Source organism: Hypanus sabinus, chromosome 6 (genome assembly GCF_030144855.1).
Source record: "Hypanus sabinus isolate sHypSab1 chromosome 6, sHypSab1.hap1, whole genome shotgun sequence".
NCBI lineage: Eukaryota > Metazoa > Chordata > Chondrichthyes > Myliobatiformes > Dasyatidae > Hypanus > Hypanus sabinus.
Genome location: NC_082711.1, coordinates 30328115 through 30345475, shown reverse-complemented (window position 1 = coordinate 30345475; position 17361 = coordinate 30328115). Strand labels below are relative to the sequence as shown.

General features: G+C 41.5%; 1 protein-coding gene across 3 annotated transcripts in view; it reads right to left on the bottom strand.

Moving 5' to 3' along the window:
• The window catches only part of zmynd11 (zinc finger, MYND-type containing 11), a 174152-nt gene extending 161917 nt beyond the window's left edge, over nucleotides 1-12235 (bottom strand). For 2 of the 3 annotated variants that reach the window (XM_059971895.1, XM_059971897.1), the window contains exon 1: nucleotides 11972-12234. Coding sequence is in view for 1 of the 3 variants with exons in the window: in XM_059971897.1 (XP_059827880.1) it covers nucleotides 11972-12009 (38 nt within the window). In the remaining 2 variants the exon portion in view is untranslated. Of the gene's footprint in view, nucleotides 1-11971 lie in introns of all 3 variants that reach the window. The other variant, XM_059971896.1, reaches the window with a different exon arrangement.
• Nucleotides 12236-17361: the final 5126 nt, after the last annotated feature.

Below are 17361 nucleotides of genomic sequence, written 5' to 3'. Positions count from 1 at the left end.
TTCTTCCTATAGATGCTGCCTGGCCTGCTGCGTTCTACCAGCATTTTGTGTGTGTTGCTTGAATTTCCAGCATCTGCAGATTTCCTCATGTTTTTGTTTTCATTCGTCTATTTGCAAATACTTTTACTTCACAACCTTTTGGGTAGCTTTTGCACTTTTTTTTCCACCTGGCACCAAATAAAACCCCTTGCACTAACCTGCTGTTGCAGCTTACCATTCGTTTCCCCCCCGCCCCCAACTGGTGAACACGCTTACCCACACACGATAGGGAGGTGCGACAATAGGAGTACCACTGAACTGCCAGGACTAATATACACACACACACACACACACACACACACAGAACCACAGGTTGAGCTGGGCAATGTTTAAAAGGTAGAAAAAGAGAGTCTTTGGATGAGTTGCTTGAATACCAGCATCAGCCTTAATGTCAAGCTGGGTGCGACAAGTTCAGTCAGATCTATTGGTAGGCTACACCAACCTATGCATGACTACAATGAGGAGTCTAAATGGAAAGAGATACTGAACTCCAGCCTATAGTTTGTTAGTCCATCCATTAAAACCCTATTAAAAGCCATTGTATTTGTAGCTCTCCTATCAGGGAGTACTTGAGTAATTTCAATTAAGCCATAAAGGTATGACAAAGGCATGATTATTGACACATTAAATAGCTTTTCTTAAGGACACTTGTATTCTATTGGCAACACTTAACCTTAATTATTTTTAAGCAATCCTGCCACACTCAAGAATTAATCATTTTATTAAAAGATATAGCTCATGAAAACAACATTGGTTTTTTAGGACAAATTTACCACAGGTGAATAATGAAATCAAATTCCTTTAAAATTCAAATCAGGCTGGTGTTTTTGACAACATTCTTGTTTTAAATTCAGAACAGAATCAACAATGAATTCTGTATACTTCACCCCGAAATACCTGCAAAGTTATTTTTATTTAAACACAATTGATGCACAATTTCATTTCAATTCAATTTAGTTGAAATACACTCCCAACTTTGTTGCCCTTTGGCAATTGTTTACAGTTGAAACTTTATTCCAGAGTGAACACAGACAGGGTAATAAAACCTCTGGTGTAAACCACTGTTGTCCTTAGGAACTGGGAGCCAGTGTTCCACTCCCTGCTGTGTTGTAAATCAGTACCTATTTAAGGGCCTCCTATTAATTATGTGCATGCAATCCAAGCTTCAACACTGAATAAAATAAATTTTACTTTTGTTCCATGGCCTCTCATGAAAGTTAATCTTATCTGACCCTACTAGAATCATTACAACTTCTCATATGTATTCTCCCTCTCTAGCTTGTCAACACAGATTTTTGAATAAGTAGATAGCATTTTCCCTCCAGCTGACATTTCCGAGTTAAAGTCTCTTCTACACAGTAACAGAAGCTGCAGTTTATCAGACTCTCCTCTGAAAGTCGCACGTTGAAGAGAAGGCTTTGCCTTAGATGTTTCAGACCCCAGTGTCAAGGGCATAGGGGGAGAAAAACATAGCCTATGGAAGTGCAAAAGAGTAAATGACACAAAGAAAGCAGAAAAATACATTCAGGATAAATTTCAAAGCACACTTTTAGCAAGACAATTCCTTTTAGTTTTTTTTTACAGTCAGAAAATCACATCAACCATGAACTAATTCAATTTTCCATTCTTCACACAGATGAAGAAAAATGATAGATGCTGGAGTGGGAGCGGGTGGTGAAGAGCAGAATGTAGAAAGAGCACTGTTAATAAAATCTCACAAGCTACAAGTGATATCCAGCATCCAGCACAGAGGAGGTCACTGACTAATGGGCTTAATGGTCAGCTTAATGGGCTCAAGTACACAGGATGGGGTTGTCAGGTTATGCAGGCTTGACACTGCCATAATGCAAATGTAGTGATTTTAACTAGGTCAGAAGATTAGCCTGGACACTTCCCTTGAGGCAACTGCACTATTACAGAAAAACTCAGACAACACAGATAGTCACCTGAAGTCAACATCAGGCACCCTAAATTAGTGAGATGGTATAATCTGTGGCTTGAAAGGCTGACAAAGCACAACCAAAGCAGCTTTGTTTTATTTGTATAAAGAAATTTTTAGCAAAATGTTAGCCCAATCCAAACTGACTTATGTAGGAGTGATTCTGAAATCAGACAGGTGCAGATGTCAAAATTATAAATTACTGTTAACATTCAAAAAATTACAAGGTAAGGAAAAGTGAATGTCTGCAGAGCAGGAATGTGCAGAGAGGACTGGAGCCATTTCTTTGAGGACTTTATACACCAGTTTAAAAAAAACACGAGATTGGCCTTTCGGGACTCATCTGTATAGCGGGAGATTGCCTGGGTGATAAGTAACTAGGGTTAATTAGCAAGGGTCAATAAAAATTAAGTGGGGTTTGAACACAGAGGTCATTGTGTGAGTGGATGGTGTTGAGAGTAGTCAGGCTTTGACTCAAAAGGCACAGACTAGAACTAGAACTTAAATTTAAGTTAGAGGTACTGTATAACAAGCATGGTAATTCAGGCAGCAGAATAATCCTCCTGTGAGATGGGAGATTTCAGTGTGCCCAACTGTCTACCTGGTGTTGGCATCTGCAGGAAGTACACCCAACTTCAGCTCATAACTAATAAGGCCAAGGAATTGGAGCTGGAGCTGAACGTACTCAAGACTTCTTAGATGAGACTTTTACTGATGTGGTCACACCCAGAGTGCAGGCTTCAGATTACAGACAGGTGTCCACCAGAAGTGAGGGGAGTAAGCAGTCAGTGCAGGGCTCCCTTGTAGCCATTCACTTCAAACCACTTTAGATACGGATGGGGTTTGTGTAGTGGAGAGAAACAAGGATGGCCCATCAAGGCACAATAGCAGCTGCCAGGTCAGTGGCACTCTGTGGCTCAGCAGGGAAGGGTAATAAAGCAGAGTAATAGTGATAGAAGACTCAACAGATGAAGGGGAAGGACAGCCAATTCTGTAGTAGTGAAAATGAAGCCAGGATGGTGTGTTGCCTCACAGATACTAGGGTCCAGAATGTGTCAGAGCAGCTGCATAAGACTCTCAAGAGGGAAAGTAAGCAGCCAAAGATTGTAGTGCACATTGGAACTAATGACACAGGTAGAAAGAGGAAACAAAGGTCTTGCGCAGCAAGTATGGGGAGTTAGGGAAAAGGCTGAAGGACAGGACCAAGGTAGTAACCTTTGGATTATTCCCAGTGCCACATGCTAGTCAGGGTAGGAACAGGATGGATGGTACAGATGAATGAGTGGCTGAGGAAGTGGTGTAGGGGTCAGGTATGACCTATACAAAAAGAACAGGTTACTTCCAAACCCGAGAGGACCCTTCTGGGCAAGTTTGCGAGAGCTGTTGGGGAGGGTTTAAATTAAATTGGCAGGGGTTTGGAAACCCGAGTGTTAGGGCTGAGGATGGAACAGTTGGTATGCGAGTCAATGCATTGTGTAGTGCAACTCTAAGGAAGAAAAGGCAGTGATAGGACAAAACTGCAAGTTAGTGGGATGAGAAGTGTAATGAGGGAGCAAATTCAAAAGTGGTGATAAATACAAGACTGAAGGTGTTATATTTGAATGCATGCAGTGAATGAAATAAGGCAGTGATCATGTAGCACAGTTAGATTGTGGCAGGTATGACACTGTGGACATCATTGAGTCATAGCTGGGAGCTTAACATTCAAGGATACACTTTGTTTCAAAAAGGACAGGCAAGGAGGTAGAGGAGGTGGTGTGGTTCTGTTGGTATAAAGTGAAACCAAATCTCTAGAAAGAGGTGACATTGGATCAGAAGATGTAGAATCTTTATGCATAGAGTGAAGAAACTGCAAGAGTAAAAAGACCCTGATGGGAGTTATATACAGTCACCGAACAGTAGTCAGGACATGGGATACAAATTTCAATCGGAAATAGAAAAGGCATGTAATAAAGGGCAACGTTATTATAGTCATGGAGGATTTCAATATGCAGGTAGATTGCGGGGGGTGGGGGGGGGGGAAGGAAATCAGCTTGGGGCTGGATCCCAAGAAAGGGAATTTATAGAATGCCTAAGAGATGGCTTTTTAAGAGCAGAATGTGGTTGAGCCCACTGGGGGGAAAAGCAATTCTAGAGTAGATGTTGTGTAATGAACTTGATGTGATTAGTGAGCATAAAGTAAAGGTACCCAGAGAAGACAATGATCAGAATTACCCCTGCAATTTGAGAGGGAGAAAATAAAGTCAGGTGTAACAGTGTTACAGTGGCATAAAGGAAATTACACAGGTATAACAGAGGAGCTGTCCAACGTTACTGGAAGGGTAAAAGACGTGAGTGGATATTAGATCACTGGAAAGTGATGCTGGAGAGGTAGTAATGAGAGACAAAGAAATGGCAGACGAACATTTTTACATCAGTCTTCATTGCAGAAGTCACTAGTAGTATACCAGAAATGCCAGTGTCAGGGAGACAGAAGTGAATGTAGTTGCTATTACTAAGGAGAAGGTGTTTAGGAAGCTGAAAGTCTGAAGGTAGACAAGTCACCTGGACCAGATGGGCCACACCCCAGGGTTCTGGAAATGATAGCTGAAGAGATTGTGAAAGCACTAATGATCTTTCAAGCATCAGATTCTGGAATGGCTCTGGAGAACTGGAAAACTGCATGTCACTCCACTTTTCAAGGGAGAGGCAGAACAAAGGAAGTTATCTTTATTTCAGCGGTTGGGAAGATGCTGCGAGTCTATAATTACTGATGAAGTTTCAGGGTATTTGTAGGCCAAATGCAGCTAATTTTGCCTGACAAATCTGTTGGAATTCTTTGAGGAATTAACAGGCTGGACAGACAAAGGAGAGTTTGTGAATGTTGTGTACTTGTATTTCCAGGAGGCCTTTGACAAGATGCTACACACAAGGCTGCTTAAGAGCTTATGATATTACTGGAAAGCTACTAGCATAGACAGAAGACTGGCTCATTGGCAGGAGGCAAAGAGCAACAAGGAAGGGTCAGCGGCTGCTAACAAGTGTCAGTATTGGGATCGCTCCTTTTCACATTATATGTCAATGATTTAGACAATGGAATTAATGGCCTTCTGGCTAAGTCTACAGACAATAGAAAGACAGGTGGAGAGGCAGGTATTGTGGAGGAAGCAGGGAGTCTGCAAATGGACTTGGACAAATTAGGAGAATGGGCGAAGTGGCAGATGGAATATAATGTAGGAAATGTATGGTCATACACTTTGATAGAAGGAATAAAGGTATAGAATACTTTCTCAATGAGGAGAAAATTCAAAAAATCCGAGATGCAAAGAGACTTGGGAGTCCTCTTGCAGGATTCCCTAAAGGTTAACTTGCAGGTTAAGCCAATGGTGAGGAATGCAAATGCAATGTCAGCAATAATTTTGAGAGGACTAGAATAGAAGACCAGGGTTGTGATGCTGAGACTTTAAAAGGCATTGGTCAGGCTGTACTTGGGAGTATTGTGAGCAGTTTTAGGCCCTTATCAAAGAAAAGATGTGCTGGCATTGGAGAGGGTCCAGAAAAGGTTAACAAGAATTAATCCAGGAATGAAAAGGTTTGATGGCTCTGGGCCTGTACTCACTGTTCAGAAGAATGGGGGGAGGGGGATGAAGAAGGGAAAATTCATTGAAACCTATCAAATACTGAAAGACTTAGTTGGAGTGGGTGTTTCTTATAGTGGATAGTAGAGCATAGCCTCAAAATAGAGGAGCATCCATTCAGAACAGAGAAGAGAAGGTATTACTTTAGCCACAGGTGGTGCATCTGTGGAATTCATTGTCACTACAGCTGTGGAGGTCAAGTCACTGAGTATATTTAAAGTAAAGTTTGACAGGTTCTTGATTAGTCAGTGTCAAAGGTTACAGGGAGAAGACAAGAGAATGAGGTTGAGTGAGATAACATTAGCTATGATGGACTAGCAGACTAGCTCCAATGTCTTATGGCCTAGCCAGTAAAAAAAATATACACAGTAAACAGTAGAATATGGCTCAAAGCCCAGCAATGAATGCCCTCCTACAAAATTAAATCTGAAGTAGAGGTGAACGAGAAACTCCACAGAACCGGACCACACAGTTTATCAAATTTGACAAAACAAGATTTGTGATGTAATACTGGCAATCAGAAAACCATCATAATTCTAGTAGCAATGCTCACAGTAACGCTAAAGATGCAGTTTCTCCAGGTAATAATTAAGCTATTAATTGATACCAACTAAATAAAGATTCAATATTACAATCTGTGCAAGAGCAAGTTACGTTTTCCAGGCTCAAGTACAATATGTAGTCACGCAGTGGGTGCTCAAATAAGAATGAAATTTTATACAATCGTGCAGCATGCAAGCAGGCTCTTCAGCCTGACTTCTATTCCATTCCTATCTAAGTGATTCTAAAATATTTCATTATACCCCCTCCCCCCTCCGACAGTATTCCCAGTGTGGAAAAAATTGGCCATCAGATTGCCTTTAATTCTTTACCCTCTCACCTTAAACCTATCCTATTCCCACCCTTGGAACCATATAACTCAATCTGTGTCCCTCAATTTTCTATATCTCCACAAATTCACTCTTCAGCCTCCCATATCCAAGAGAGTACAATCCCAGCTTAACCAGTCTCCCCTTATAACTAAATCCTTCAATTCCAGGCAACATTCTGCTGAATCTCTTCATTCTACTGGTACATCCTTCCAATAGTGCACTGTACACCATACTTAAAACAGATACACAAGAGACTCCAGATACTGGAAATCTGGATCAAAGTATAAAATACTGGAAGAACTCAGTAGGTCAGGCTATCAAGGAAATTGAGCAGTTGGCCTGAGACCCTTGGTCAGAACAAAACTTCAACTACTCACTTTCCTTCATAGATTTGGTATGAACTAGAGTGGCCAAAGAATACTACAGTACAGAAACAGGCTTTCTGACTTAAGATGTCGCCTGGCCCACTGAGTTCCTCCAGCAGGTGTGGAGCAATACTTCAAATGCAATATAATCGGTTTTAGACTCCTTTTTGCACAGAACAAACACCAAAGTTGGTTAACAAACAGAATTATAAAATGACAGATGAAATATGAACTACTGGGTTTAATAATGAAAAGTTTTGTCAACATACAAGCATTAGGACCAAAATGGACCCAGTTTTGCAAACCCAAAAGGCTGAGGAGCACTCAATGGAACATACAAGTTGATAGTAAATTATCAGTAACAGAAGTAGGTAATGAGGAATGCTGCTTTCAGAGTCTGATAAGGCAGAGAGTAGTGATAAGAACCAAGACCTGCATCCTTATTAGTATTGGTATATTATTGTCACATGTATCAAGATACAGTGAAAGGCTTGTATGTCCCATCCAGATAAATTATTCCATTTGCAAGTCATTTGAGGTAACAGAAAAGGAAAACAATGCAGAATATAATAATATAGTTTCTGAGGAAGTGTAGACAAGTGCAAGAACCACAATGAAGATAGGAAAATCTAGAGTTCATCTTTTAGAAGTATCAAGCGCTATTCAGAGTCTGATAGCAGCAGGACAGCAGCTTTCCTCAAGTCTGGTGGTACATGCTTTAAAGCTCCTACATCTTCTGCCCAACAGAGGAGGGGAGGAGAGAATGACCTACGTGGGAAGGGTCCTAAATTACACTGGATGCTTCCAGAGGTAGTGAGAGATGTAGATGGATTACTGGATAGGAGACTGGTTTTCATCAATTGTTCGAGCTGTTTTTACAACGCTGCAAATTATTGCAGTTTTGGGCACAGGTGTCCTGCCATGCCAAGCCCAGCCCAACAATGATGCATTCAAATAGGATTCTTCCTACAGGGCATCTGGTAAAATTAGTAAGAGTCATCAGGGACATTTCAGATTTCCTTAGCCTTCTGAAGTGGAGGTGCTGATGTGCTTTGATTCCACTTTTTAAATCTTTACCATCAGCATTCCATTCCAATGGCAGTCCAGCTGGCACAAAAATAAGAGGTAGCAAAGCAGTGCCTTGTGAAATACTTGATAGATGGTTCATGAAAGGAAAAAAACACACCATAATCAAAAGAGATCAGGAGAAGCATTGCTATTCACATCTGTTTCCAATTGGCACATACTCAGTTATTTCTGTTTCACATTTGGACTTTTTACTTAGGATGTTTAATTACATTAGGGTACTATATAAATGCTGAGATCATAACCTACTGAACTTGAATCACAAGAAAGGAAAATGGTAGCTACGGAAGAGGTGAGGTTACTAATTGGAAGGGAGAGGCTCAGTCAAGATGAGACATTAAAAGGCTCGCCCATTCTTTTTGAAAGAATTCAACCATATATCCCAATTAGCTTATCCTTAGATTTATCCTTAATTTCAGCTGCCTACCTCTTCCATTATTTGAAAGTGCATTCAAATTGAAACTCCATTTCTAGGAGTAGCACTAAACTTACAAAAAAAATTCAGTGTTTAAACACTAATGATAGTCCGAAAATCCATATTGTAACTTGCATTACTGATGGAAATACATGACCACTTACTTCCCTGCTACACATCCAGATGGATCACTCATCTACAAATGATCAGTTCTATCAGCTGTATTTACTTACGCGTGGTTAATTTTTAAAAACAAATTTGATATTCCTGTTATGCAAAAGGCAATACTTTTAAAGTTCCTACTCAATCTCCTCACCTCTGGCCATTAGCTTAAAATTAATGCAAATAAGATGTTTCCACAAGAAAATATTCCATCTGCACTCAAATGGGTCAAACCAGAAGTCTGATATTTCCAGGCAATATGCACACATTTGACCCCAAGCACACTTCACTACTGGATCAGACACTAGGTTCAACATAGCAAACATCGATTACAAAATACCAAAGGGAAAAAAAAACTGTTTCTTACTCCGTTGCCCAGATTAACTGCATAATTTGCATCAACAAACTCATGGGATATTTTGACAAAATCTTGAAACATTGCCAAACTTGGAACAGTCCAAGCAAAAGCTTCAAAATTTAAAATAAAGTAATTAAAGCAACAATGCTTGCGTGCCATGGGTACCATCTAGGTTTTTGAATGCTGATATGTTACACTAATCACTCAAAGAGAATTGTTAGTCATAGAGACCTAGAGCACAAAAACGGGCCTTTTGGCCCATCTAGTCTATGCTGCACTGTTATTATGCCTACTCCCATCAACAATTGCTTTGATATATATTTACATATACATAGACCTGTGATGTTAAAAAAAGTCTGGCTTTTGATTGTACTCCAAATAAAAACTAATGTTTTGATCTTGGTAACGGTGTGATTCTCTGACAATGTATAAGCTGGGGCAAAGAGCAAAATGATTTTTTGGCATTATTTCATTTAGTAATGTGTATACAATTCTACAATAAAAATATGGGGTGCTATGAGGGACAACATACCAGAAACATTATACTCAAAACAATTTGAGACATGACACAAGCACAACAGGAGACTTAGAGATTATTCTTACTTCCTTTTCCCTCTGGGTTTTGTGTCTAGGTCTGTTGCAAACTAACTGATAAAGACCAATTACTGCTTAGTCAATAGTTATTATTTTTGTGTATATGCCAGTGATATTAAACCTGATTCTTAAAAGTATGTACTTCTCACTACTGAATTAACAGCAAGTCTTTAAAAGGAATGGGATTAGATACTTGAAGCAGACAAAACATGAAGCTACAGCAAAAACACTGGAGGTTGAATGGATAGGCATTTGCAAGAGAAGGCACAAGAGTAGTGCACAGAATATCTTTTCTCCATCTAGTTATCCTAAATATGATCCTTAATTGCACCAAGCTCAAGACAAACACAAGAGGCATTTGCACACCATCCATTATATCAGACCAGTAGTTCCCAACATATTGAATGTTGACAAATTCAACAAGGCAACAACTTGTTCACTCTCCAAATTCACTCCCAGATTCATACTTTCTGCTTTTATGTACACTTTAGCAAATGTTTGATTATTTTTCCAAATTCATTGAGCCACTGTGATTTTTGTTGTTTCCATCCAATCAAAGAAACTTCTGAGTAGAGAGAGATGCCCAACAGCAAAGGATTATATGAGCATGTCAGCATGGATATTTTTACTAAATTCTAGTGAGAAAATGCCACATGACTATACAGCCCATGATGATAGTTTCAATTGGTAAAACAAACTTTGATAAAATGCAAATATACAATATACATGACATTCTACTAGCAAGAAGGAACCACCTGTGTGACTGGATTACATTGTACCTGATTAATACAAAATCTAAATTCCAACAACAAAGTATTTCACTGCATTGTAATCATATGAACACTGATGTCAAGCCACAAAAAGGAGACAGGTTAAATAATTAGAAGCTGGTTAGTGGCTCAGCCAAGCCAAGAATTAAAAAGGATTGACAGGTCTAGTACAAAAACTTAAGATTTTAAAGCCCTAGAGATCTGAAAATATAGCTGTCACTAGTAGGGTGAAGCAACACAACTGAAGGAATAGAGTTGGAGATAATAGGATTTTTGAAGATCTGCAGAGTTGAAGTTTGTAATAATGTGAAGATTCAAAACTCTGAAGGACACTAAACTCAAGAATAAGAAATTTCTTGAACAGCAAGACAATACAGGGTGAGGTGAATTGAAATACTGTTAGGCCATGGGCCAGTTTTAGGTGACAAATGAGATGCTCAACTGAAATTGTCACTTCAGCAAGATAACAAAGGCATAGATAAAGAGGCCAAGACAGGAACAGAACATGAAGTAGAAACATACTGTGGCTTGGGAAGTTCAACAGGCACAAAGAGTAGTTCAGCAAAAGAGTAGTCAGGGAAGCAGATGGAATCAACAAGAAGAAAATAGTTTGTGGCAATTGAATCATCCTAGATCTTTCCAATATTTAGGTGAATTGCAACTCATCTACACTGACAGCTTGACAATGTAGAGCTGGCAGGGAGGAGGAAGAAGGTGTCAAAAGATTGCTGACTCCAATCTAATTACACAAACTGTGAAGGAGATCAAGAGTTGGGTGTCACCTACACATACCCTTCACTAACAGTTTTTGAAAAAGTGATATAATATGCAGACTATAAAACAAGATCAATGACAGACACAGAAGTAGACATAAAGTGTGAAAGCCCGAAGAAATTTAAGGTACAGGAAACTAAAATAAGCATGATGGGATAACCATTAGCAACAAGTAAAACAGTAGCGAAAGCTTCAAAGCTATAGTAGGCATGACATTTTTCACTTAATTTATGGGACTACTACACGCAGCAGGAACTGAAGGGTGTATTTCAATCCTAGAATACATGCCTGACAGCATTAAATGCGGTTGTAAATGCAGCACACGTAAAAGTTTTTCCAAACACACATAAAAGATTTACCCGAACCTCCGGGAAAAAAAAACCCAGATGCTCACTGAACTTAAAGCAGTAGCGTGCCTAAATGTGAAAACACCTTGATCTCCATTCTGTCTTCCAAAATGCGAAGATAATTTATTGATTGACACCCCTCGAAAAAGTAGCAGAACTCGTGCGACCAACATTATAAATGCAATCTCTGTGCCCACCACCCCCACATGCACAGGCTGGCTGAAGCTATTGATTTTGGGCTTCAGGGTATAGCGGAATGCTCGTCCGATGCCCCGCTCTACTCCCTGCCCCTGTTCACTCTGACTACCCAGAAGCGGCCAGCGGACGGCGACAACCGCCCTCCCCACGATCAATTTCCCGTCAACTTAAGACTCCTCGCTCAGAGAGTCTGGGAGGAGTGGAAATGATGCAAAAAGAAAAATCCACCGCAGTAAAGTGAAATAAATAAGACAAAGAGGGAGGAAGGCCTAGTCACCGACAACTGGGCTGGGTGCTTCCCTCTGATGGCCCCCCGCCCCTACCCCGGCTCGACGGTGACCCGAGAGGCGAGGCTCCAAGCTACTGGGCTCAGCCGCCATGTTCGCCGCACCGAACGAGCGACCTGGGGCCCCCCGTTCCAGCCGCCGCGCTCACCTTCGCCACTCCCGCTCTGGCCGCGATCCGCCACCCATCCACCGGCGACGCCAGGCCGCGGGATCCGCCAAGCTTCCTGCTGGAGGGAAGGGGGCCGCAGGAGTCAGTCTGCGGCTCCTTGCTCCGTTCCGCCTTCGCCGACTCTCCCCCGGGCTCGGCCTACCTTCCACATAAACACCGAAGGCACGGCTCAGCGGCAGCCGGCGCCCTCCGCAGGCCACGTCCCCGCTCAGCAAGCTCCCTGCCTACCAACCGATCCTCCTCCAATCCGACATCCCTCCAATCCGGTGGCGCAACTCCGAACCTCTCCTCCAATCCGATCCCTCCTCCGCTTTATTCCTTCCTCTAATTCGATGTCCCCTCTAATCCAAACATTCCTCCAAATCCAATCCTTCCCTCCAATCCAGGCACTCCGCCAATCATATCACTCTAATCTGATCCCTCCTCCAATCGAAAGGACGTCCAATCTGATCACTCTAACCAGCTCCCTCTTCCAATCTAAGTAACTCTTCCTCCAATCGAAACTTTCCTACAATCCAATCACTCCAATTCGAAATTCCTACAATCTACTCATGACTTTGATCCCTTCTTCAATTCGGAATTGGTCTAATTCGATCACTCCTATTCAATACATTTGGGTTTGTAATATGCTGTGCTTCAGCAACAAACTACTAGATCATGGGTACTAGTCTGCCTAGTAGAAAATCTGCAGATGCTGGAAATCCCAGCAACATTCACAAAGTGCTGGAGGAACTCAGCAGGCCAGGCAGCATCTGTGGGAAAAAGTACAGTCGATGTTTCAGGCCAAAACCCTTCAGAAGGACTGGAGAGAAAAAGCTGAGGAGTAGATGTAAGAGGTGGGGGGAGGGGACGAAGAACCACTGGGTGACAGGTGCATCCAGAAGGGGGAGGGATGAAGTAAAGAGCTGGGAAGTTGATTGCTGAGAGAGGGGAAAAGGGTATGGGAAATGGAAAATGGTGGAGGGGTTGGGGGTCATTACCAGAAGTTTAAGAAATAATGACAGTAGAGGAGGCCATAGATGGACATATTAAAAGATCCAAGACATCTTCAAGGAGCGGGGCCTCAGAAAGGCAGCATCCATTACTAAGTACCCCCACCCCGGACATATCCTCTTCTCATTGCTACCATCAGGAATCGAATTGACTTTATTTCCTACACATATGAGGAGTAAAAATCTTTATGTTACATCTCCATCTAAATGTGCAATCATAGCAATTTATAATAAATAGAACAGTCAATGTAATATAGAGTACACTCAAATCAGCGTGAGTTCATCAGTCTGATTGCCTGGTGGAAGAAGCTGTCCCGGAGCCTAATGGTCCTGGCTTTTATGCAACATTGAGGGACAGGTTGTTTTCGTCACACCACTGTCAGAGAGAAAACTTCTTTCCTATAGGCCACTCGTTATTGTTTGAGATAAGGTCAATCAATGTAATGTCGTCGGCAAATTTAATTAGCAGATTGGAGCTGTGGGTGGCGATACAGTCATGGGTATATAAGGACTAAAGGAGGGGACTCAGTACACAGCCCTGAGGGACTCCTGTATTGAGAGTCAGAGGGGTGGAGGTGAGGGAGCCCACTCTTACCACCTGCGGCAATCTGACAGGAAGTCCAGGATCCAGCTGCACAAGGCAGGGTCAAGGCCAAAGGCACTGAACTTCCTGTCAAGCCTTGGATGGAACTATGGTTTTGAATGCTCTGTAGTCCAAGAACAGCATTCTCACATAAGCATTCTCCAGATGTGTAACGAGCAGTAGAGCAGTAGCTACTGTGTCATCTGTTGATGGGTTGTGTCGGTAGGCAAATAGTAGAGGGACCAGCTTGGCTGGTAGCAAGCTGCAGATGTAATCCTTGACAAGCCTCTCAAAGCATTTGAAACATAGAAACATAAAAAACCTACAGCAAAATACAGGCCCTTTGGCCCACAAAGTTGTGCTGAACATGTCCTTACCTTAGAAATTACCTAGGGTTATCCATAGCCCTCTATTTTTCTAAGCTCCATGTACCCATCCAGGAGTCTCTTAAAAGACCCTATCGTTTCCACCACTGCTGCCGGCACCCCATTTCACGCTCTCACCACTCTCTGTGTAAAAAACTTACCCCTGACGTCTCCTCTGTACCTACTTCCAAGCATCTTAAAACTGTGCCCTCACATGCTAGCCATTCCAGCCCAGGGAAAAAGCCTCTGACTATCCACATAATCAATGCCTCTCATCATCTTGTACACCTCTTTCAGGTCACCTCTCGCACTCCATTGCTCCAAGGAGAAAAGGCCGAGTTCACTCAACCCATTCCCATTAGGCATGCTCCCCAATCCAGGCAACATCCTTGTAAATCTCCTCTGTAGCATTTCTATAGTTTCCACATCCTTCCTGTAGTGAGGTGACCAGAACTAAGCACAGTACTCCAAGTGGGGTCTGACCAGGGTCCTATTTAACTGCAACATTACCTCTTGGCTCTTAAACTCAATCCCATGATTGACGAAGGCCAATGCACCATATACTTCCTTAACCACAGAGTCAACCTGCGCAGCAGCTTTGAGTGTCCTATTGACTCATACCCCAAGATCCCTCTAATCCTCCACACTGCCAAGAGTCTTACCATTAACACTATAATCTGCCATCATATTTGACCTACCAAAATTTGACCTGCCATCATATTTGACCTACCTCACACTTAACTGGGTTGAACTCCATCTGCCACTTCTCAGCCCAGTTTTGCATCCTATCGATGTCCCACTGTAACCTCTGACAGCCCACCACACTATCCACAACACCCCCAACCTTTGAGTCATCAGCAAATTTACTAACCCATCCCTCCACTTCTTCATACAGGTCATTTATAAAAATCATGAAGAGCAAGGGTCCCAGAACAGATCCTTGATGCTCAACACTGGTCAGCAACCTCCATGCAGAATATGACCTGTCTACAACCACTCTTAGCCTTCTGTGGGCAAGCCAGTTCTGGATCAACAAAGCAATGTCCCCTTGCATCCCATGCCTCCTTACTTTCTCAATAAGCCTTGCTTATTATTGAGGTGAGTGCGACTTGATGCCAGTTGTTCAGGCATGTTACCTTGGTCTTTTTTGCTACAGGAATAATGGTGGATAATTTGAAGCAGGAGGGCACTCCACACTGGAAGAGGGAGAGATTAAAAATAACAGAAACACACCTGTCAGTTGTGCTGCGCACATCCGGAGTACTCGCCCTGGGTTGCTGTCTGGTCCTGCAGCCTTGGGACTGTCCACTCATTGGAAACATCTGCATTCCTTAGCCTCAGAGATGACAAGGTTGCAGGTTGAAGGAAGTGCAAAGGCCTGAAAGCAGACACTCAGCGACTCGAGCAGTTTCTTCCCTTCTGCTGTCTGATTTCTAAATGGACATTGAACCCATGAACTTTTTTATACTGTATATTAGTTCTGTTTTTGAACTATTTTTAATCTATTCAATATATATACTGTAATTGATTTACTTGGTTATTTATTTATTTGCATTTCTTTCTATATTACCATGCATTGTACTGCTGCTGATAAGTTAACAAATTTCATGACATATGCTAGTGATATTAAACCTGATTCTGATTCTCAACTGGCTTGCCCATCGCAGACAAAGGGTAGTGTTTGAAAGGTCTTATCTGAGCTGGAGACCTTTGATTATATAACCATATAACAACTACAGCATGGAAACAGGCCATCTCGGCCCTTCTAGTCCATACCGAACGCTTACCCTCACCTAGTCCCACCAACCTGCACTCAGCCCATAACCCTCCATTCCTTTCCTGTCCATATACCTATCCAATTTTTTTTAAACGACAAAATCGAACCTGCCTCTACCACTTCTACTGGAAGCTCGTTCCACACAGCTACCACTCTCTGAATAAAGAAGTTCCCCCTCATGTTACCCCTAAACTTTTGCCCCTTAACTCTCAACTCATGTCCTCTTGTTTGAATTTCCCCTACTCTCCATGGGAAAAGCCTATTCACATCAACTCTATCTATCCCCCTCATAATTTTAAATACCTCTATCAAGTCCCCCCCCTCAACCTTCTACGCTCCAAAGAATAAAGATCTAACTTGTTCAACCTTTCTCTGTAACTTAGGTGCTGAAACCCAGGTAACATTCTAGTAAATCTCCTCTGTACTCACTCTCTTTTGTTGACATCTTTCCTATAATTCAATTAGTGGTATTCTGCAGGGATCTGAACTGGGACCTCTGCTATTTGTGGTGTATATAATGACCTGGATTAAAATGTAGATGAATGGGTTTGTAAGTTTGCAGATGACAGGAAGACTGGTGTTGTAGTGGATAATGTAGATTACTGTACAAAGAATTCTCAAAGATATAGGCAGAGAAATGACAGACGGAGTTTAGCACAACCAAATGTGAAGTGTTGCACCTGGTAAGTCAAATGTTTAGAGTTTTTTGAAGAAGTTACTAGGAAAGTTATTGAAGATAGGGCAAAGGATGTTGTCTACTTTTTGGTGTTGCTCAGGGAAGCTATCTTGGTCACCTATTGCTCTCCTTATACATGTTTCCCTTAGGAGACATCATTTAGAGAGTAGAAACTTGATTTCCACAATTATGCAGATGACACACAATTGTATATCTTATTGGACCTTGATGATGATAACACCCTATCTTCTCTGACTTCTGGGATGGCTACAATAAACAAATTGGGGGAGAAATAATTTCCTAACAATAAATGAAGATAAAAATGAAATTCTTTTGGTTGATCCTTGATAAAATTGTGAACATGTCCCCCCCTTTGTAAAATCAGAAGGAACAAACCTGGAGGTTATCCTCGATTCAGATTTTAATTTTAAATCCCACATAGAGAAATTGACCAGAGCAGCATTTCAACACTAAAGAGATATTGCAAAGGTACGTTCATTTCTGTCAAATAACGATGCTGAAAAATGAATTCATGCTTTTATATTGAATAGACTAGATTACTATAATGGACTTTTTACTGGCCCTGCAAAGCAATCTATTGACAAACTTCAACTCATTTAGAACGCTGCTGCTCGACTTTTAACGAAAACCAGGATGAGGGAACATACCCTGTCCTAGCTACTTTGCATTGGCTTGCTGTATCTTTCAGAATTGATTTTAAAGTTCTCTTGCTTGTTTGTAAAGCTCTTAATGATCTGGAACCAGATTACATCAGGGGATCACTGTCATTTTATAACCCTGCTGGAGCACTCAGGTCTTCTTAAATTTAAACAAGATAATTGACAGTCAGTTTTTTTAAACTACACACCTAAACTGTGGAATTCAATGCCTAAAACCATAAAGGATGCAGACTCAATTGACACTTTTAAACGCCAGCTCAAAACCTATTTATTTAATTTAGCCTTTAACTAACATC